At 37.0% G+C, this 24,021-nt stretch overlaps 1 protein-coding gene across 1 annotated transcript in view; it reads left to right on the top strand.

Moving 5' to 3' along the window:
* TMTC2 (transmembrane O-mannosyltransferase targeting cadherins 2) overlaps positions 1 to 24,021 on the top strand; it is a 175,369-nt gene that overhangs the window by 15,478 nt on the left and 135,870 nt on the right. The window contains exon 2 of the mRNA XM_031055582.1: positions 23,185 to 23,755. Coding sequence (XP_030911442.1) covers positions 23,345 to 23,755 — 411 coding nt within the window. The 5' untranslated portion in view covers positions 23,185 to 23,344. The remainder of the gene's footprint in view (positions 1 to 23,184; positions 23,756 to 24,021) is intronic.

Raw genomic sequence — 24,021 nt, 5'->3', positions numbered from 1 at the left:
AGCAGGAGAAAAATATGTAATGTCTTAGAAGTATTACTTGTACTTTTCCCATTATTGATGTAATCCCTCTGCATTCCATCAAACTAATGTCTTCCAACAAAAATTCATGAAGGAAAAAGGAAGGACTATTTGTAATTATTTTCATTTGTCAAGCAAGTTAGTGCTTGTTCTGTCTTCACTTTACTTTGTGCATTTGAAACTGAGTTCTCCATCCTGCATCATTGTAGCATTTGAGCTCCTCACAGTCTTTTTAGTGCTCTTCATTGGAGCACAGTAAATATTTTTTTTTAATTGCTCTTCTACAGAGAAGTGATTATGGGTCAAGAAGTTTTTTGAAGTTACGTCTTAAAGAATTTCTCTGTGTATTTCAGTGACTTCATTGGGCATTAAAATTCTGGCAATACGAGTTATGTTCACTACCAAGCCTAGAGCTGCATCCCCTTTGCTTGATGTGAGCGTGGCAAATTGTAATGATGGGTACTCAGCCTCTAAGGAGTGTTTCATTAGACCACAGAGGTAATGTGTTTGGCAAAGCCAGCTACAAAAGCTCCTCCAGGCTGGGAGGTTTATGTTGGTCTTTGGGACATGGAGACATAATTTCCTCCTCTTATAGATGGCTCGCTGTGACCCGAAGCTGCAGCAATCAGCTAATGTTAAGGGACAACATTATTACCCATCTCCCTAACAAAATGTACAGCACATATCATTTAAGGAGTGAACTGGCAACAAACTAGTTTTACTGTTCGTGACAGAACCTTAATTAATAAAATCTGACTCCATGTGAGCAATTCTGCCCCTAGGCAGAATCCTAATTAGATGTTTAAAGAATCATAGTGGTTTTTTTCCCCGTATGTTGCTATTGTAATTATTATATTTTTGAACTTGGGTTTTCATTCTTGCATTTGAGAATCCTGAAGATCTGAAAACTTAGAGAAAGGAAGCATTACTATACTGTTGTGTGATAAAGTGTTGCTTACATTTTTTTCTGTTTGTAACTCAGGGGTTTTATTTATCCCCTGTGGTTACTTGCTGGTTTATTCTATTCCTGTTGTTGATATTTTTAAATGGAAACTGAGAGTGAAGTAAGAATTGAATGAGGGATAGATAAACTACTTCAATAAATGGGTCTGAAGATTTTTCACTTGGCTATTTGGGGCAGGTCTTGCAAAAAGCCTGGGACAAGTGCACTATACCATTGCTACTATCAGGATAGTAGCATTATTCAATCAACTTCAATTAGAAAAAAAAAGTGCATGAAAAGGCAGGGAGTCCATAGAGATTTTAAAATACATTTTTATTTTTAAGTCAACATTGTGAAGTGAATTTATTTTTAGCATAGTAACAGAAAAACTTTATGAGAGAACAACTAGCTTTTGGGGTTTTTATATATTCAGTTTTTCAAATATTTTATTTTCATGTGGAATGACAGTGAAAAGTAGTGTAATGTAGTATTGGGGGGAGTATTTTAGCTATAGTATTCCAGGAGTGGTCTAATTGCCATTAGACTATGATAATCACTCTTTATTCTCCAGTTGCTTAGATTAGCAATCTATTAATCTTTTTCTAAAGGGAAATCTTACTCTGAAAATGCAGCGACTTATATTCAGTGCTGATATTTGCCGTTTTTGGCCCTCTATTCTGGCTGTAGTTAATAGTGTTCTTTCTGACAGACTATGATTTGTACATTAATGTGAGAAGACCCTGGAGACTCAGAGGTGCCAATAAAATGGGTGCAGTCAGATGTGGTGGACAAATTTAGGCTGTAGAAATCGGGTGCGTCAATAGCACAGCAGTAGTAGGAAGTGGTGTACGTGGCTTGTCTGAGTGGCGATGGCAGGAGCCAGCATGTGTTTAGGTGTCTTTTCAGGTATGGGCCCCTAAACAAACGTCTGACTGACTGCTATTGCCTTCCATGAATGTAAAACTCACTGGTGGTGAAAGTTGCTACTAAAGTCTTAAGAACAGAAATGATGTTCTGAAATGAAGTCATGACTCTTTAATGTTAGTGTTGAAGCCAAGCATCTGGAACTAGAGATTTAAGTGAAATGTGAATGCCAGGAACCCATTTCTTGTTCATGTTGCATCAAACTTCGGCACTGCTGTAGAAGTACCAAACATTTGAACTCTGAAATGTATTTACTTCTGCAGAATGTAGAAGGCCCTATTTGTGTTATCTGGAAGTAGTAGCAAAGAGAATTGAGCTGAATTCTTACTGACTTTGTGAGTGCATATTCAAAGTATGGTATTTTTATTTTTAATGTGAATTTGAAAATGTGAACTCTTTAGTGTAGCTTCAGATCAGCTTGTTAAGTGAAGCTCTTTATTATGCAGCTATGAGAAGTTTAAATTTAGGTATGTTTCTGCACAGACTTCCAGTACATTTACTGATCTCTTTGCTGGAGGCATGATGGAAAAGATCAGTAATACCTCTATATGCCTATGGAGAACAATTTTAATGTGTTCAGTCCTTTTTGTTTCCACAAGTGTTAATAGAAATCTTTCATTTCTTGTTTCAGTTGCAGGTGCTCACCTTGGGTTCTATGTGCTGTTTTGGTCACCACAATATAAGAAGGATATAAAGGTGTTAGAGGGCATCCAAAGGCAGGTCACAGGAACGGTGAAGGGTCTGGCAGGGAAGTTGTGTGAGGAGCAGCTGAGGTCACTCGGTTTATTCGGCCTGGGGAAGAGGAGACTGTGGAGGAGACCTTATTGTGGTCTACAGATTCCCTTCTCTGTGGTGACCATGACAGGACTGGAGGAATGACACGAAGCTTTGTCAAGAGACCTTTAGTCCTGAAGTTGTGAAAAGTTTCTTTCCCCAAGGACACAGTCAAGCGCTGAAGGGCACTCTCCAGAGAGGTGGGCACAGCACCAAGCCTGGCAGAGTTCAAGAAACACTTGGACAATGCTCTCAGGAACATGGTGTAATATTTGGGGTTGTGTTGTGCAGGGCCAGGAGCTGGACTCAGTGATCCTACTGAGTCTCTTCCAACTCAGAATATTCTATGATTTGAAGTAGTTACATTTGTATGTCTATCCTTACTTAAGTTCACCTAGTTTTAGTAGACCATGCAAATTTTAATTGAATTGCCAGTTACCATTAAACCATATCAATCAAAGGCTGTTTAATATTGGAATAGAATAAATTCTGCTGTTAGAGGGTTAAAATGTTTTTTGTTAATAAGGCGTTATGGAGTGTTTAACCTCTCTGTTGGGAAGCATAGCCAGGTGGATGATGGCCAACAAGAAGATGGGACACAGTGTGTAAAAACGTTGGTCCTTTCTTGCAGAATCATTTCTTCTGTTGAGGAATTGGCAGTGCTGTCCAAAAGGGATGTTTTTCTCCAACTATACAGTTTAATACAAGGTTGATAAATATTCTTCTTCATTTGATTCCTTGGATAGATAAAGGAATCTATTTCTATGTGAAATGAACACACATGCTATAGCACCTACCTGTTGTATACAGCCTACATAACCATTTGGTAATGGTTATCTAGGCTATATACAACAGGTAGGTGCTATAGCATGTGTGTTCATTTCAGGTAGCCCTTGATCCTTTAAAACCTGGACCTTTTTACAGCACAGGTGCAAACTAATAAACATCATATTATTGCCAGAAACTGTTGGTGCAGAGGAAGGAGAAGGTACCATGGAGCTATTAAGGGAACTTACTTTTCTACTGCAATGAATTTTTCAGGTAATGAAGATACTTAGCTTCTTCTTGTTACTCAGCTAATAAATGTTGACCTCTACAACAGGATTCAAAGTTTACAGTAGCTAGAGCAGTCTCATTGTCCTTTATGACTTTTTGGGTTACAGCAGCCAAAAAGGCACGAATTCCTTGCCCTTTCATTTGGGAACTGTGATTTTGTGGGGGCTTCCTATTACCATGAAGTGACTGCTCTGAGTTGCCTTCATTCAAAATTGATTACAGAAACAAGTTGAGGCTGTCCGTGCTTTTAGTTTGCTTGTCAGTGCCTATTAATGTATTTGTCAGGCTTTTTATAGACAGTATGTGAACTTTAAAACAATAAAATGGTTATATCCAGTATGGTGAATGGGATTTAAGTGAACTGTTCTTATTAACTGGATGCCTCTAGTATTTATGTAGCATTTTACACTTTTGAAGTGCTATACTAGCATTAATTAGTTTTCAAAACACCCCTGTACTGTACTCTAGGTGAGAAACTTGGTGTCTAAATACCCATCAGCAGAATTGAGAATGTCCCCACAAGGCTATAAAAAAATGATTAAACAAAGATGTTATCAATTAGAAACCTGATTTATTTAGTTTAATGTAATTTGCTTACTCTAACTTTTGTTCATAAAGAACAGTAGATGACTGTGCTTGCTTTTAAGACTCTTGGCTCTCCTGGGTATAATGGGACAGTAGTATGCAAGAAACAATCTCATGTTTCTTTGCTTTTTCCCCTCTAAATTATGCTGACTGGTTTCTGCATAAGTATATTTATTGTGTTTGTGGTGCCTGGAGAGGGACATTATAAGGTGTGAAGTTTATACATACATTAAAAAACCATAAAAAAACAATGTGCTTGATAATAAATCTGCTGATGTAATTGGGGAAAATGAGAGGGTGTCTATTCACAACAGCTCACAGTCAGATGTAAATGTTTTCTGACCTGCTTTTAGGAGCAAGATTTTTAGAACTTGCTATGAAGACATTTTTAGCCAGACTATTAAGAAGTGGCATAATCCAAAAAGGCAGATTGTTTGAAATTTTGATCATTTGCTTAATAGAGTGTTTAAGTTCATAAGACTGATCGCTACATTTCAAATTAACATTTGGTCAGAGAGGGAAGAACCTCTAGCACTCAGTCCAACTATCAACAAAGAAAAAAATATTTCCTGTAAATTGATTAATTTTAAGATATTGTGGCGTTTAAAAGGAAGTGATTTAGGGAAAAAAAGAAGTCCCAAACATTTATTGGATGGAGTTTTTGTTTCTGACAAGGACCATCATATATTTGGACAATTGAATGACTCGGTATTGAAATTTTATTTCCTTAGCATGGGGGAGTAATTGTATTATTTATTGTGTAACATTTTTCCCCCCATGTGGTTTAGTAATTCTACATTCTTAAATGGAAATGGGAGAATATAGATGACAACGGGAAAAAAAAAACTGGAGGGGAGGGAAATGTCTTCTAATCTTATGTAGAACTGAAGAAGTGTTAAAAGATTTGGCCAGAGCAGAGTAAGTCAGAAGTCTTATGGCAAAAAAATACTTGATGCTCAGAAACCATAGTTCTTGAAATTATAGTGTGCAAAGCCAGTTTGCTATTATAGTATTGAATGTTTTTGTGCATGAAGGCATACTTAAAAGAAGAAAATTTACTGAATGTTTGATTCCTGCTGCTGCTGTAATTTTCTTCCTTTAGATTATCTTTGTTTGGCTAGATGAGTCTTACAAAAGGAAAGTTAGTCAATTAATGCATCAGTCATGTAGAAATAATTCTTTATAGGAATATTTGCCTTGGAACACCTGAGTTTTTATTTGTACCAACTGCTTTATCCCAGGAGCTAAAGAGCTAACAGATACCTAATCATTTGGACATGTCTCCTGAGCACTATTTTCTAGTGGCCATTAAGTTATTGTGCCTTGTCGTAGAAGTCATGAAATTACAGAATCCTTTAGGTTGATAAAAATCTCTAACATCATGGAGTCTAAGACCACCACTAAATCATATCCCATGCAACTGCATGGCACTATCCCTAAGTGCTATCTGCATGGAAATTGGACCTAGAAAACTCGTGAATATTTTAATGGTTTGGAATAAAAAAGAAATAATCCCCAGCAAGTTACTTTTCTGTAAAACAAGATCTGATTTACTCTTAAAAAGAAGTTGGCAGCTTAGGCAGTGTTAATGGCAAAACAAGGAGATGTAATTTTGCATCATAATATCCCTTTGGCAGTGAATTTTGAAGTTCAAAAAGTGGTTTCTGTCATCTGACCATAACCACCCTTTCAAAAGGGCCAAGTGGCTGCTTAAAAATAAACCGCATCAGCTTTATTGAGGGTGTTGAAAAGTGGTGTTCTCTGTCTTTATGAATCTACCTATTATGTCAGTTTTACTACTACTGGCCCTGCAGAACAGGTATGGCCATGGGAGGCTGAGCTGGTTCATACATCACCTAGAAAATTGCTAATGAAGTTTCAGCTGCCAAATTCTGTCTGCAGATTAGAAGCATAGAGCAGTTTCACTTTGTTTATGTGGCTATTTAATATTCTGCTTTGCCTTTAAATTTCTAATGAATCTGTTTGTTCCTCCAAAGCTTTACTCTTGTTTTTGTGTTCAACTCAAACTGATTGTCCTGTACATTAATTTTCGGTGTTACTGTTTTGAGCACAGTAGATGTATTCCTATGCATGTCTTCTTGTGATCTGTGATGTTTAACACTGTATTATATAAATGTCACTGCAACTGTAGTTAGTCCACCAAACTTTGATTCCTAAATCAAAGGCCATATAGGCTTCAAAGGGGAACAGTTTGATTTGCTGGTTGATTTTGTAGAGCTAACAGCCAGAGATAGGTAACTTCTTTTTGTGAGCACATTGATCTGGATTGGAAGACTATAAATGTAGAACCAGTCAGTCATTTTCATAGTGGCTTTTTCAAGAGCAAGTACTCTTTCATTTCTGGTTAAATGACATAGAATTCAAGAATTGTGACAGATGAGGGAATGTGTCTGTGTGCAGTTCTTCTGTTTTATGAATGGGAGCTATGATTGCAGCCATCAGTGTGGATTAGAGCTTCCATTTTGTAGCAGAAAACATGCCATGCCTGAAGACTTGAAAAAGGGTCATGGAGGGAATTGTCATGGATGAGTAGCTGTAAGTTTGTAGGACATGGATTGCTTAAGGCAGTCATTTGTTTTTTGCCTAATTTCTGTCCCTACTGTTCTCCAGCATAGGAAAACCTGAAGAATGAAAATAACAGAGAACAGACTTAGACTGCTTTTAACACTGGTGTTTTAGGACTGCCAGTGACTTCAAGAGAGAAATAGAAGCAGACAGAAACTGGCTTCTCTGAATTCTAGTTCTAGTTAAAAGCCTTGCAATTGCTTCCTATATTGTCTTTCCTTCTCTCAGATTAATCATGAGTTTGATAAAGAGAGTAGATGAAGTTTGAGTGATTATTTCTGTTGTCAGGGATGCTATTTCACTGCTCAAGAAAGAGGGTGGAATGAAGCAGTGGCAGGATTTTGCCCTACTCCAGCCTCATGAGAACACTCTCAAGACTCATTGCATGTGTGCTGTTCTCTAAGATGCTCCACTGGAAAGACTGCAACACAAATCTTCTCCCCCTTTCCCTCCCTTTCCTCAGCTGATATAATGAGAAGTAAAGCAGTGCTCTGTAGCTCTCCATTCAGAAGTACCTGGGTTTAGGAAATCAGTTGCAATGCAATAAGGATTTCACTTTTTTATGAGGAGCTTCTTAATTAATCATAATAAACTCTACAATTTTACAATATGAAGCTTTGCATCTTCCTCACTAGAAATCTGTACCTGTAAAAAAGGTTCAAATGTTATTACTGTTTAGTGTGTTGTTTCTGAGTTGTTGCACCTTCTCTACTGGAGTATTTCTGGGTACATTCAAAAAACAGTTATCCACTTAAGCAAGGGTGTTTTTTATATTAGTGCTAAGGCACTGAAATGGCCTTGAAATATGTACCCAAAAATACTTTTATAATATTATATTCAGAGAGAGATATTTGTGTATTTGTAAGGGTTTCAGAAGTGATGGGGAGACATGAAAATAGATGAATTTGAATACTTTATTTATTTGAATAATTCTATTTATTTTTCTTATAAAATCACTGTCCTGAAGCTAATGAGTAATTTGTGTATATCAACACCACAGACAAATTTGCTTTGTCTTCTTTCCAGTCACAGATACCTGGGGGTATATATTTAGACCTGATCTGAATGGCAGAGATGATAAGGGCTCTGCTCTTACAAGTTCATTTGTGTAGGAGTTTTTACATCACAACAATGAAGTTTTATTTCCTAGAATTGAAAAAGCCTCCAACAATCCATGCTGATAATTTTCTAGTAGCAAAAACCCCAGAAACCTACAACTAAAAACCCTAATTATAATTAATTAAAAAGGTTTTCTGTAAAAGCTAGTGGCAGTGATTTGCATAAATTCTTATTAAGGTGAATAATATATTTTCTTCAAGATCCATTAAACAAGTTAAATCAGTTGAGCTTAAAAACATCACCATGAAACTTCCATTTAAAAGCAATTACACAGCATCTATTTAAGTTCTGAAAAATTACAAAAACATATCTAAGAGACATCAGCCTCCTTCACAGTGTAAGAGGCCATGTAATAAATGCTGAGAGGAAAGGTGTATTGTTGTTCCTGGCTTTAAGTTAATTCCACAAAGGCAAAACATACCTGGTGGGAAGGAAGCCCAGTGGGGTGTCATATCAGAGTGAGGTATCTGCAAACTACTTTTTGTGCTATTTTGATGAAGAGAACATAATACACTGCAGGTGTGCTACAAGCATCAGTACTTAACAACTCTGCCTTATGTGGTGAATACCCAACTGCAGATTTGAATTTTTTTTCTTCCCTTTTGAACAGTTTAGCTGAGCTGGCTATTAAAACATTTACTTATCTATGCAACCTAAATGTTTATGTATGTTTCTATCCTGTTTTGGTTTTCAGTATTAAGTCAGATGCAGTCTTTCAGATCAAAAATGCTAACTGTTTAGGTGCATTGTCTTTAGCTTGTGTTTAATTAACAACTTTCCTTTCTGAGTTAATCCATTTGATGTTAGAACTGTGTGGAATTCAGTTTGGAACAACCATTATCTTTTTGTAGGAGTCTTTTGGATGCCAGGAAGGATGGAGTTTCAGGAACTCAGAGTGTCTGCTGTTCTTGGCAATACTTCCCTCTCTTTATTTAAGGCCATAAAGAAAGGAGCACTTTAAAAAAAGTTGCTCTAATAATTGTAATAATAATAATTTGGTTTTATTAATTGATATTTATTGTTACTGAAAGTTGCACTGAATCCCTTCCTTGCATTTAGTAAGAAGTCATGCAGAAGTCAAATTGAAACTTCAGATGCAGGCACTGAACTGTCTGACACTGTAATTGAGGAACTGCTGTTTATGTCACACTTGTATAATTTATTGCACACTGTTCAAAGTAGTAGTTGACCTGGCTGGAACTGGTACTGCTGGAATTGGTACCTGCCAATCTTTATTATGGTGCCTGTTCAAAGAAAAAAATCCTCACAATTTTGACCTATTTTAGTACATTTTTCCTGCTGCTTTCTTTTGTTAGATGGCTTTTCTTTACAGTCTGAAATATAGACATGGGGCATGTATTTTAGAATGGATAAGGATGACTGCTGTTAGGAAGTACTAAAAACTTCATTCTCTTTATTTGGGTCAATGTGACACTTGTTGTCTTTGAGAGGTACTCTTTATGGTAGATAGCAGTATCACCATCAAGAAAACAGAGCAGTAAGTATAGGTTTTGTTATATGTGATAACAAGCGTGAGGCATCTTTCTTCCTGCTCATCATTTGACGTAGCTTTTTTTCCTTGTGAGTTTCTCTTATTTGAGAGCCCTCAGCTGTAAAGGGTAAAATAAGATATTCTGATGTTGTCTTGTACTATGAAAACTCCCTTAATTAAAAATTACCAAAATGTTTGAATGAAAAAGTAATTCATGATTACCTTGGGGGCTCTGGAGCCCAGAATGAGAAAATGATTGCATGTTTCTACAGTTAGCAGGGTGCCCCTAAGACTACTGTTATTTGTGAATGTTCAAATATTAATTTGTTTTTGATTGCCCTACATCATTGTGGTGGTCCTGATAATATGAGTTAGCTCTTGTGGCTTCTTTTCGTGATTCAGGAGAAGAAAGGGGGAAAAAGAGTTTATTTTATTTATTAAAAAACCCCAAAACCCAAACAACAAAAAACCAAACCCAAAAGACCGCAAAAAAACCCAGTATGGTGACCTGAATTACTTCCTTTGTTTTGTGATAATTATCACCATTATTTCTTGTTTTATTGTATTTGTGTATTTCTTTTGGCTGTGTAAGGGCATTTAGGTTCTTTATTCTACTATTGTAATTAAACCATCCCCAAAACGTTGCCTGACTCATCTGTAGAGGAATATACACATTAAAATATCTCCAGATAAACTCTGTTGTGATGTTTTTCCCTGTTGCTTCAATTTTCAATTATTTTGCATCATGTTTAAAGAGCTAGTGTCCCAAGGATAACTGGTATATGCTAAGATCCAGTTGATTCAGCTCCTTTAAATGTTATGGGAGGTCTATAAGTGATGGGTGGCCCAAAACCCAAAGTCACAATTCTATTCAAATAAACATACAAAGGAAGTATGTGCAAGACCTTTAACTCTTACAGGAGCTTGGCTTTGTGCCATGCTTCTGACTTAATGGAATGACTGATTTCAGGGTTGCCTGGGGCCATAACCACAAATAAGCATATATATCTCTGAGGTCATTGAAACCAATTTTATTATTTTCAGACTTACACAAAATAAGTCACCTGGCTTGATTTATACATAAAATTGCAGAATATCAGCCTACAGAAGGGCTGTTTAATTAAAAACTTTCACCTGTTTTGTTGCCCTGTAATATTAAATTAACAGCTGCTTGTGTCTCTAGAAAGACTGGTTTATCTTTCTTAGAAGTTGATGTTAAGCATTCACTGTAAGGCTGGGATTTAAGTTGAATGTCTTAATTGAAATAAGTGAAATAAGGCTCATATTCAGTGCTGCTGCAGTTCCCAGTTAGATTGCTGCAGGGGTGGGACTTGCATCTCCCAGTGAGCTTGAAAACGTGATGGTGAGCTTTTGGGTTTCCTGTGGACTCCCAGCACCTCTTATGAGCCAGAAGCTACCTCTGTTCCACAACAATTTCTGCATGCTTTTGTCCTAAAAAACTAAGATGAAGAAAGAACTATGAGGGGCAATGAAGTTGATTTGAATAACGTGTTTATGGCTGATTATGTTCATCATCCAGGTAATTTTTTCTAAAAAGTTGGATAGCAATATCTTACTGTCTCAGTATTTCTACAGATTTCCTTGAAAGAACATGGCAGCCTACAGTGAGACCTTCATAGGCCTTTGCTGCCACTTTGTCTTAGTGGATGGTACAAATGGGTTGCATAGCTGTAATTATTTATTGGCTATGTCATAATGAATTTCTCAGTTTCTTTCTATGTACCACAGTATGTGAGGAACTTGGGAAGTTTACGATGCATACACAGCATTGTATTATTCCAAACAACTAATTTCCTGTGGTAAGAAATAAATCACAAATTCCTGATTATTTTGCAGCAAGATCAATGCAGAGCCCCAGAAAGAGAAGCATGTCTGGTAGAGCAGAAACTGCTTATTCCTTATACTATTCTAGGTTGATTTTATTATACGGAAATAATAGATGCTGGTGTTTTATATGGCCTAGCAAACTATAATTTTCTTCAGGAAACTTTCAGTGGCTTACAGTCCTAGGGAAGACAGTACATAGGGCTCCCGAACTCTGAAGAGGTAAACTTCCCCTAGCTTTGTAGGAAATAGTATTTGCTTAGTTTATGTAGAGATTCAAATGGACCATTACGCTTTCTAAAATGGTACATAAAGCATGTGTTTTATATATCATCATATATCATATAATATCATACAGCATTATATATCATATCATGTCTTCGTGCCCTAGCAGAAAATAATCTCACTTCAAGCTCAGACGTGAGTTTGAAGCTACTTCTCTCCAAGGTGAAATTCTGCATTTCTTGTCTTCTCACATATGGATAGAAGATACTTGAAGAGAATATATTTGCCTTGTCAACAAATGCAAGATGTTTTAGGTTTTTTTTCTTTTTGAAATCTGAAAAGTGCCAACTGACCTTTCCAAGGCAGCCTGTTCTTTGATTCATTTGGGTCAGCTTCATTGCACTGAGTTGCATGTTCTTCTCTTAATCTACCTGTGATTTTCCCCCCATGTTTGGAATTTCTTTTTATTGTGATCTCAAGCACTCTTCCTGCTTTGGCGAGAGAAGCAAAATTATTACTGTTCTTTAGCAGTGCTGGGATTTTGAAAGATAACGTACAATTTCTCTTGTGATAAAATGCTGCATGAATTTTAGTCTCATGGACCATTTTTTTTTTAATGAAGACTACTGAAAGAAACAAACCACTTACTTTTTTTAAGCTTTCATAAACCTTTGCGTGTGATCAGCTTTCCTCTGTGGGTCTCTCTAGGCAGAACTTAGAGCTGTCATTGTCTACAGGCCAGTGTTATGAAATACCATAATGTTTTGTGGCACTTGGGTTTCTCTCATCTGCCAGGAAAAAATGCAGTCCTCTCTTGTGCTGCTGTCAGGGGTGGTTGTACTTTAATGTTAGAGTGGGCAGTTAAGCCTAGCAGTTAAAGATTGTTTTGATCTTCCAGAAGATCTTCAGACCTTCATTTATAGAATGGCTCGTGACATAAAGCTGCTTGGAGGAAAAAAAAACCCCAAAGCATAGAAATCACTAGCGGAGAGGAGTGCAAGTGCTTGGCTAGCATAGAACTAGAGAGACTTGAAAATCTGGGATGCTTCAGTTAAAAGCTTTCTGCTTTTGTAGTTCAGCTTGACTTAGCTCTAGTTTTATTGTCAAGAAAGGCTGATCAGTTTTGTGATTCGGGTAATGGCTTCAGTTTACCTGAATTGCTGTCTGAGATCCTTCTTGCTAACTGTCTGCCTCCTGATAGCTGTTCTAAAACATATAAAGGAATGGGGTTTGGTTGTTTTGTTTTTATGCTTGTAAGTTTAAAATGTGTAGAGAAAGGCTATAAAAGCTTATGCCAATTGCAGTTGATTGTAAAACCTACTGGTTTCAGTGACATGAAGTGCAGGTTATTCCAATACCAATGTGAACTAATATAGCAGAAATCCTGTGTGTTCTGATAACATATTTCAACTAATTTGTCATTTCCTGCTTTTTTACCTCATCTTTGACTGCATCCAGTAAAATCCTCGAGAGTATATAATGGTAACTGTAAAGCACATTTTTATTCCAAAATAACTGTGATTAGTTATCTTGATGTCACTCCCAAACTGTTGCTTGCCAGCTGGGTGCGCTAACCAAGCAATTCAGAGAAAATATAATTGATTTTAAACATTGCTATGGTTTCAATTTCTAGTGTTTCACAGTTGCTATGGCATGCCACAAAACTTGTTTTACTCTTGTGAATCCCTGCATCTCTATAAACTATTGAGGCACAAAGGTGAAACAAATCAGTAAAAGTAATTTCAGCCTTTTTCAGTAGGATTCACACTTTCCAAATGAGTGGGTGCCATCTGCTCTGTTAAAGTACGTTTTGAAGGGCATCCCACAGTGCCCTCTGTAAAGATGCTGAAGAGTAGAAAAAATGTAGTTCATTCAGAGAATCATTAAGGTTTAAAAAGATCTCCAAGATCATCAAGTTCAACCTTTGGTGAAATATCACCATGCCTACTAAACCTTTCCACAGAGTGCCACCACATCTACTTGTTTATTTAGTACTTCTAAGGATGGTGACTTCACCACTTTCCTGGGGAGCCTGTTTCAGGACTATCTGAAACAGTCTCTCTATTCAGTAGAAGACGTTATACATCTTCCCATGAACAAATATTGGTTTTAATTATCTGGGTTGTTTTACTTTTTTGTGAGAATTTGGTTTTCATAGAAATTGGTTTTGACATAAGTCTGTAGCAAGTGTAGCAAGTTCCTTTTTTTTTTTTTCCCCTGCTAAAAATATAAAATTATAAAAATGCTTACAGGAATTTGACTGACATGTCTGTGGCAAAGGCTGAAGGTAAAGTCTAACTCCATCACAAATGCTTTCTAACCAGATTTTAGGCCCTCTATATATTATGTAGGAATTTTGATTAATAGGCATCTGGGAAGGAAAAGTACTGCATTTTTTTAAAATTTGGAATCCTCTAAGAAGATACTTGAAATTTTTGGTTGATTCACTGGTGAGTAAACTGTCATCACAGAGAAATGTAAGCCTCAACTATATGTTAACATTTCTTGCTGCTTTTTCCATCAAGTTAAACTTGTTTTGCTTTTTGTGTTTCCTCAAGACTATTTCACCGAAATGGCAGTACATCTCATGGTTCATGGTAGTGTAGCTGGACTTTGTAGCTGACACAGAATAAATTTTGGTAATCCTCAGGGAGGATTCCCTTGCCCTCATTATTATTTAATATCCGCCTTTGAAATGGGACTATGACTACAATCACCATTGCCTGCATATCAAGCAAGTTGATAAACTAGATAGGAAGATAGTAGTGACTTGAAAGACAAGTGGTGTCTGTTTGGTTTCTTAAATCAGACTGAATTCAAGAAAAAAGATTCTAAGCAGAAGTTGCTGTCTAAAAACAGTACCTTTTATACTGTGCTAATATATTTGTGGGCAACCTTTTATGTACATAATTGGATAGCGTGTGAGGGCTGTTACACTAAAAATGGACAATACTGCAAGCAACAATATGCCAGAGTTCTACTTTCTTGTCATACAAAATAGCTTTTTAAAGCTTCAGCATTAATATTTGCCAGATACCAAAACAGACTTAGCCTAAATGGAAAATGCTTATTCTGTACAGTATTATTAAAAAAAACACCCCCTGTACAGTATTATTAAAAAAAACTCAAACAACCCACCCCACAAATTTGTTAACATTATACCCTTTGGGTAGGAAAAATGATACAGGGTGTACAATTGATGTGTGTCAGAACTTGAGTTTTATGCATTTATATATCTTATAGTGGGGCTGGAGGGAGGGAAGAGGAGACTTCTTGGTGATGTGATAATTTTGAGTGAGCATGTATCTGATAGTTTATAGTGTGGCACAGTCTGGACTTGCAATTCTGTGGGTAATTTAAGTCAAGGTGGGTCTGACTGTTCTCCGAATCACTTGATTCTTACAGTGAATAACATGAACATGACGACGGATAGCTGGGTTTTTTTGTGATTAGGTTTTTTCCCCTCTCCACCAATATGAATATTTCTTCAATATGAGTTCTAAAGACAGCGTGAAGGTTAAATTGACCTCTGTGGATATGCATGCACCAAATTGTTTTCACTGATTAGATTTCGAATAATATTTTTCAGTTAAACCAGTAAAGCTAAGTTTAGATCAGCCCTTGTTAATGAAGGGTTGTTTTACTGCTAAAATAAAAGACTTGAAGAAGGAAACTTATGCACTAAAACCCTGTTGTGTTTCTTTATCCTTCATCCCCTTCAAAAAATAAGAAAAGGAGAGTGTCTCTATGTTGTGTTGTGGTTCAGTGGTTTTCCCTCAACTTATTATTTCTGTATTTGTATGGGAACGTGTTCCTGGTTATTCTCTTCAATGCTTACCTAAAAATAAAAATCAAAATTAGAACCTAAAATTTTTTTCAGGCTTTTAATTGAGAGTGTGTAAGAGTCATGGGCTTAGGCACAATTCTGTACAATCTCCTCAAACTTCCTGAAAATGCGCTTACAAAAATAGATTAAGTGTGGAAAAAAATGGTTTTTCTGAAGTTAAATTGCTTAACTTAATTTTCTCCACAGTGTGCCACATACTGAAAAAAACCAGAAAAGTGAATAGTCATTGGACTGTTCTATGACTGATAAACTCTTTTTTATACTGCTATAGTATGTGTGTCTCTATTTTCAGATAATGGCTTAAAATGTGTGTGTCTTGGAAGGGCTTTATGTATATTCAGAAGGTGACCTGTCAAAAAAGTACTTTGATATTCATACTCTTAATTTGGGTAAAGAAAATCAACATTTTTACTCTAATTGCTAAAATCTCAAGCCTTTGAATATCTATCCTTTTACTGTCATGAGTGACAAAAATTATTTATGTTTAATTTTTTCAGTGGGAAGTGGGGAAGAGAAATAATGTGGTGCCATATTGTACTGCAGAACAATAAATCCAATAAGGCCTGCTGGGCCCACTTTTATAATCTAAAATAGATTTGAAAAGGGCAGTAGGGGTTCCAGCTGTGTATTCTAACCATGCTTCAGAAGCTGACATTACATACATATATAAAATACACAATTTGTGAATTATTGCCAGGCAGTTGTTTGGCACAGAAGAATGTTTTAAAGAACAACTTCAGATGTATGTTTGAAAGAATATTTATGAGGTAAAAACAAAGTATCTTGAAGTTTCAGGAGAACGCAATTAGAAATTTTGTGTTGCAGGGTGTAGTTGGGAGTGAAGCTAGCCTATAAAATAGCTGTGAGAATAGCAGGAAGCATTTCCAATGCAGGAATGAAAATATCTTTTCACAGACCTATGGTACATGCTGTAGTGAGGAAACTCAGGGAGCAGAGGCAAAGACAGGAGCTGTTCTTCTCCATATGTTTTTATCAGCATCCTCTGGAGAGGACACTGATGGTGTCCCATTGTTCAGCATGTGAAGGTGTTAATTACTTCTTTCATTTCCCTCCATTGTGTTTTGTTTTTTTTAATCTGTGCATGAATAATCAAATAATACAATATCAGGCAGTTGGAATTAATTAGGGTTTCAAATTTCACATAGTCCATCTTTTAGTGTTTGTTATGTCAGGCGAAATCTTAAACTTAGGGGAGTGAGGTGCATTTAGGGTTAATATTGAGGCCATATTCTTTCCCCATAGGAGGATATACATAGAAATGGAAAGGCTTATACAATGGAGAAGGAGTTCAAAACCTTTATGGTTAGCTTCTAAAATATTTATATTCTGGGTGGAAAAAAAAATTAAGGCCATCTCAACTTTCTTGTAACCAAAATGTTTTGAATTTCTAGTTACATAAAGATTTCAAAGCTCTCTTAGTCAATAAGAAAATCAATAGATGCAGCATGCTTCAATGTAGTTAAAGCAATTCCTAATATTATTATTATTCCTAATTCCTCAGTATTATATGTAAGCATTGCCACCACCACTTCCTTCTTTTGAATAACATCCTGTGTCTTTAGTTGCAAAATTATGAAGTTTAGAAATGTGCAGCTGATGGGCTGCTGGATCATAGCCAGTCGCTGGCAGACAAACCACAGCAGATAAAGTCATTGGTGGAAATAAACAAGGGACAAGTTATTGCTTATTTTAAAAGATCAATTTCTTTAAAAGACATGGTGCAGTACAGAAAAATCTTTAAAAGTTGTGTGTCTTTATACTGTGGTATAAGACTATAACCTTTGTGTTCTTCCTGGTTTTCCTTGTGATTTTACTGTTTTGTTTTCTTTAGTATTTTTGTGTGTGTTTTTGGCAGTGATTGGAATCATCTAAGGGTGTAGTTACAGTTGTCTCACTCATCCATCTTTCCACTCTGCTTATATCTAATTCAGGAAAGCCTCATCCAATAAAGTTTTAGAAATAAGACACTATTTACAGACCTGTTACTTGTAACTCCTGTTTGTTCTGGTACTAAACTGAAGCTGGCTGTAGAATTACTTTCATAGTCCAAAATACAGAATTAATATAATCATATGTTAACATATTTTCCAGGGATCCTGTACTAACTCTGTATAGAGTTAATAGCTTTCACTAGTAATTACATAAGATAGGAAAATTATTTTAAAACTATATGTTGTTTTCAGTGTTTGAACTCTGAGTTCAGCTCTTTGTATACAACTAGAAAAGGACCATATTATTGGCAGGAATAAACTAGATGCAAAGCTCTAGTAAGCTAATTTCCCTTTTGTGTTGTTATGTTTTCCTTTAATTTGTTTAAAATATTACTTGATCCTAGGTGTTTCCGTCAATCTGTATGTACATACCCACTCTACAAGCCAACTAGCACCTCAGTATCCTATATGTCACTTAGCTAGTTGTTGCCAAGTATTTCCTTTCTGAAAACACCTGAATTACTAGATTTTCCTTAGAGATTCACCTAAGAACAATTTTTCTTAAGACAAACCAAAAGCTGCAACTTGAAACTCAGAGGATGCACAGGTTTTGGTCTCCTGCAGGTGTCCCTAGTTGATACACACTATAGAGTTTTGTGGTTTGGGGTTTTATTTTTGGGTGTTCTTTTTTTAGTGAGTGAAGTGCGTGATGTTCATTTGTTGTCATTTGTGGTGGGTCCTTTTTTTTTTTTTTTTTTTTTTTTTTTTTTTGTGAGGTGACATGGGGTAAAACTTTACTACCTGCTGGATTTGAAGGTAAATTCCACTTTAACAACTGAGAAAGATGAACTTTAATATACATGTCAGACATAATTGTCACCAGAATTCTACCAGAATGGCAAATAGTTCCCTAGAGTCTATAATTAAACATTTAGATGAATGTGTTTTCATGTACCTAAAGTTATTACTTTCTTAAGACATCTCTGCATATTAAGTGGTATTTTCTGACTTTTATTTTATCCTGTCAATACAGACAATATATGTGTGGGTTTAGATATATATATAGTAGTCTGCAGGCAAGTATGACAAGCTCTACTTCCCTTCTTTCTGACCACCACCTGCCTAACAACCTCTAAGTAGTCTGCAGGATTTACTTGGCTGCTGTATGTTTTGGGGATGTGAAGCTGTTTGTACTCAAGCAAGTAGGCTCTTGGCTGTGTTTTCAGTCTTGTTGTCTATATAAGTAACATATAGTCTTGAAAGCATCCTCAGGGTGTCTCATTAATATCCACTGTAAAAATACCCTAGGGTATTTTCCCATTGCTATTCAAGAAAAAAGCACTAAATTAATACTGTTTAAAAATGACTGAGGAAAAACAATGATGAACCTCCATGTTCAACGTTGCCAGTCCATCACTGACTATCTATTTCATGTGAGAGATGTCTGGTCAATGGCTTCCTGCATGCACAGTTGGGAATTTTCCTTTTCCTTTAAAATATGTTGTCTACTTCAAACGCTGATGGCAATTTTCAGCATATGGGGACCATTAGCAATATTGAAGCTGAATATAAGGCTTAACTTGTTAAATCACTTTAGAATGTCACATCTGTTTTTTTACCCTGGTGTTAACACCTGGATCAGTTTAACACCAGCACAGAAGTTTAGGACATATATAATTTTGAAAACATCTGGAACTTTTTTGTGTGCGTATGCATGTATATGCGCACGTGTGAATGTATCTCTGGCATTTTCAGGTTTGATGAATAAAAGCTCAGTGAGTCGTGCTCAAGGTGTGTACTGACCTGTGGCAAATATGTGATTTATGGCAGGAGGCAGAAGCATTGTTTCAAGGATTAGAAATTATGATTTTGTCTTTACAATTTTTTTCTTTCTTCAGCTTTCTGTTTCTGAAGGACTGATAACTGAATCTAATTCTTACCTTCCCCTTGCCCCCAGCATGTCCATTTGTTGTATACTGAATAAGATAGCCCATTCTCCAGGGATGTGTGAAACGGGCAGGCATTGCAAATTGAAGAAAGCAAGTTTCCTGCCTGAGTGTGCAATCCTGTTCAGAGGCTGCTTGGAAGTAAAATGCCACTTGTGTTGGAATTTTGAGAAAAGACTTTCTGAGGTGACCTGCTGCCTTTTAGCGAGAGCAGAGTTTGCAGCTCTGGCGAAGAATGATGAGTTGCACGAGTTCTCTTATGCCCATTAGTGGAATTGGACTAATTTGTGGGACATAACCTCAAGGTAAACTGTAAGTGAAGCTGGAAGCAAGGCTAATACGGCATTTTGTAATTTCCTTTATCCCAGAATCTCTTCCAGAGCCAGCAATTAATTTAATTTTCTATCTGCAGAGAGTGAGGGTGGCTGCTAGCACAGGAGGCTTTACTGGAGACAAGCTGGCACTGCTACCAGAGTGAGGAGGTGTGACAGTGTTCACAGGGGTCTTAGGTTGAGGGAAGAAACAAGGACTTGACTCCGTGTTTCAGAAGGCTTGATTTATTATTTTATGATATATATTACATTAAAACTATACTAAAGAATAGAAGAAAGGATTTCATCAGAAGGCTAGCTAAGAATAGAATAGGCAAGAATGATAACAAAGGCTCTGTCTCGGACTCGCTGTCCAAGCCAGCTGGGCTGTGATTGGCCATTAATTAGAAACAACCAACATGGACCAATCAAAGATCCACCTGTTGCATTCCACAGCAGCAGATAACCATTGTTTACATTTTGTTCCTGAGGCCTCTCAGCTTCTCAGGAGGAAAAATCGTGAGGAAAGGATTTTTCATAAAAGATGTCTGCGCCAAGGAGGTGCTGGTTTCAGAATTTCTGTTGGAACTAGAGACCAAGCGGGGTAAATGGCTTGGTGATTCAGTAACTAGCGAAAAAAACAGAGCCTTGCCACAGCCAGGAGCCAGGGCAGCCCAGGCCCTGGGCCTTGGGCACTTCCCTGGGGACAAGGACAGGCTGGGATACAGGTTCAGCTCAGCAAGACCCATATCAGGGTAGGGCTTGGGGAGCTGAAGACTGGCCCTGCTGAGGTGTCCCTAGGGCAGGGGCTGATGGCCTTGGGAGACTCACGTGGGGTCCTGGGCAGCATTGGGGAAAGCTTTGGAGACCTGACATGAGGTCCTGGGAATGTGAGCAGGGTGTGGGAACCTCGGGAAGGGGGTAAGGCTGTCAAGGCTCATTAATGCCCTTGGAACCAAGTGGAAACCATGGAGAAATAAATTCTAATTTTATTTAAAATTTTGATCTATAGAAAATACAGCATTTGATGTGACTAAACACTGAGTAAGGTGGAACTGTCAGCTTCTGTATTCTTCATGCAATGGGCAGGTACTAGAATCTGTAGCATTTACATGTGCAAGAAACTAGGAGTATTCTAGAACTGCCTGCTGAACTCTGTACCCAAATACAGTTTGATCAATACTGTATCTTCAGGGCTTCCTTTTGATTTTTTTGTTGTGTGCAGGACTTCTTTTGTTGTGTGTTTCTTTGTTTTAATTTTTAATATGGACAGGTCTAAACGGAAAAGGATCAAGGATTCATGAAATTTGTTGCTAAAGCTGTGAATAAGATTTGACTGAATTAATGCCTTTGGAATGTACACTAGGTTTCTTTATGATACACACAATTTACTTTTGGTGGGGATAAGTTCAATATGAGTGTCTGCTGCATGAAAAATATCACCTTAGAGAGAAGGCAAAATAAATACTGAAAGCTACCATTTCCTGGGAACAACCTGGGAAGTGTCTGGGCTCTTTGTAGAAGAATGCTTTGCCTCGGAGGAGGGTGGTTGTGCTGGCAATGTTGTTGCCACTTATTTTTTATTGTTTCCCCAAGAAAAAACACTTTGGCAGTTCAGGGTTTCAACTCTAAATCCTGACATCTGATAGCCATTCTTAGTCTTTGGGAGCCTGTTGTCTAATATATTATGTTTTTCTCAAAGAAAGGACTCTGTCTTGCCTGACACCTGCTTTATTTTTGCCAAATTCCTTGGTTTCTGATAGTGGTTCTGAGAGTTATACTACAAATGGAAATCACAAACAGAGGAATTCTGTTTCAAGAAAGGACAACACAGAAGGACAAGATAAATAATGTGGGAACAACAATCTTGTTTTTCTCCACTGTTCTTTTGTGACTCAACTAAAATGAGAAAAATGTGTGTGGGGTTGGGAAAACAAATACAGGCAACCTGATACACTGCATAAGCAGAAATCAAAATGAAAATTTTAAAATATTCTAAAAAGCATCATTATATCTTTAAAGGATTTAAGCTGACCTCTCTATGACCTCTGTGGGCTCAGAGACAAAAGGACATGCTGAGAGGAAGCGTGTCTGAAAGCATTACAGCAGGATGCTCTGGACAATGGAAATGCTGAGCTGTGTGGTATTTGGAGTATTTGCATGGAGGTTCTGTGGTGCAGTATATCAGTTTTGAGTATTTTTCATCCCAGAACAAGAAAACATTTCTGAAATGAATACCACAAAAAAAAAAGGGGGGGGGGGACGGATTTGCTCACAGGTTCTAAGGAAATGGAGAATGTGACGGGAGTATTGGAATATGAATTAGTCATGCATTTTAAATGTGGGCTTGAGTTTCACACCTTTTTTTCCCTTCCTCGTCTGAATTGAAAAATTATTAATTATAGGAGGGTATTTATTGGTAAGGCAGATGGGGGTTTTGAAGAGAGAATGAGATAAAAATCATCTCTCTTGTTTGGTTTTTTGAATAGAAGAGTCTTGAGTTGGCTGGATTCTTAATTACCCTAATAAAATAAATGTTAAATGAGTTAAGCTCAGTAGTAACAACAGTGCATCTTTAAATAATTGCTTAAATACAAGTAACTAATTAAATTCTAGTCATCTCTTTGCACTAAGCAGGTCTCAGACCTTCTCCCACTGCATAAATTTTAAATGCAAATCTTTGGATTTGTACGAACACTATGGGAGACAGATTTTTACAGTAACGAATTAGACTTGGAGACTGCTAAAGGCTGGCATGAGTTCTTGCCAGTGTGGTTGTAAGCATAAATGCTGAAAGCTGCAGCATTTTTTTTTTAATCAAGCTGACAGACTTGAGTTCATAAGCTAATACAATGTAAAAATGTTTTTTCCCCTCAATTGGAAATACAAGAAATTTAAAAAGAAAGTGTATTTTCGTAAATATTCTGTGAATTATTTGTAAATATTCTGTGAAATATTCTGCTGTCTGTCTTCAGCAAGGTGTTGCAGAAAATGTTGTAAGTCAAAATATGCTCAAGACAATTAAACAAGGCACTGTCCAGAAGCAGAAAATTGCACACTCCTGACAACTTCTATATTTATTGTTTACCTATGCTAGCAAAATCTATTCCAAAATCTAAATTAAAATTTCAGTATAAAAGGACAGTTGGAGTTTTAGTTCTGAATATACTGGAGGATTCATTGTTTCAACAATAACGTTTGCAAGATTTTCATATTTCTTTTACATTTTAATTATAACTCATCAAATCTTAACTGATTACTCCTGGGTTAGACTCAGAAGAATGTCACTGAAGGGTGTTTTAATTTAACAGAAACAGTGTAATGTCTGTTTCTAATGTTTTAAAAGCCAATTTATATGGAAATTTTGCTCTAGAAGGAAGTCAATAGACATGTAGTTTCTTAACACCTCCTATTAAAATTCCAAACTTGAATTGAAGCAGCGCCAAAGCAATGCCAGTTGTTTTTTTTTTTTTTCTTGTAGCAGTGTGATTTCGTTTTCACAGCCTTTTGTTTGTAGCCATTTTCTTCTGTTAAAATGAAGTTTTTATTTGTCTTTTGTAGTCGAGCTATCAAGACAAACCAGGACCTTTTACCCGAGACGCCGTGGATCCATATCTTCTACAACGACTTTTGGGGGACACTGCTTACTCACAGTGGGAGCCACAAGTCCTACAGACCTCTCTGCACACTTTCCTTCCGCATTAACCATGCTGTTGGGGGAATGGACCCATGGGGCTACCACCTTGTAAATGTCCTCTTACATGCTGCAGTCACTGGCCTTTTCACAAACTTCTCCAGGATTCTCTTTGGCGATGGGTACTGGACCTTGATAGCGGGCCTGCTGTTTGCATCTCATCCCATCCACACGGAAGCTGTAGCAGGGATTGTAGGGAGGGCAGATATTGGAGCCTGCCTCTTTTTTCTGCTTTCCCTCATGTGTTACGTGAAGCACTGCTCTACCAGAGGTTCCTCACCAAGTACTTGGGGCTGGATCTTGGGAGCAGGGCTGTGTGCAGGATGCAGCATGCTGTGGAAGGAGCAAGGAGTGACTGTTTTGGCCATTTCAGCTGTGTACGATATCTTTGTATTTCATCGACTGAAAATGCATCAGATCATTTCTGCTTTATACAAGGTGAGTCTTCTTTGCAGTAAGCTATTTGTGAGGCACCAGTCACTGTTAAACAGGTGCTAAATGTGTTTTTGAGTACACAGTAATTCTTAGTAGTTTAGTCGACTCCCAGAAATAAGCTCAGATGTTTACTGCTGAAAGAACATTTCAAGAGCTTTTTCTTTGTCTTTTTACATTTTGTTTAAACAATGTGTTATTAGCCAGTGCTATTACTTGATGCTGGGGATGGGTTTTTTCAATTACTTTCCTTACTTCCAGCAGCTCCCTCA

Source organism: Geospiza fortis, unplaced genomic scaffold (genome assembly GCF_000277835.1).
Source record: "Geospiza fortis unplaced genomic scaffold, GeoFor_1.0 scaffold166, whole genome shotgun sequence".
Classification (NCBI taxonomy): Eukaryota; Metazoa; Chordata; class Aves; order Passeriformes; family Thraupidae; genus Geospiza; species Geospiza fortis.
Note: the sequence above shows the minus strand (reverse complement) of the source record. Positions and strands in the feature narration are given on the sequence as shown.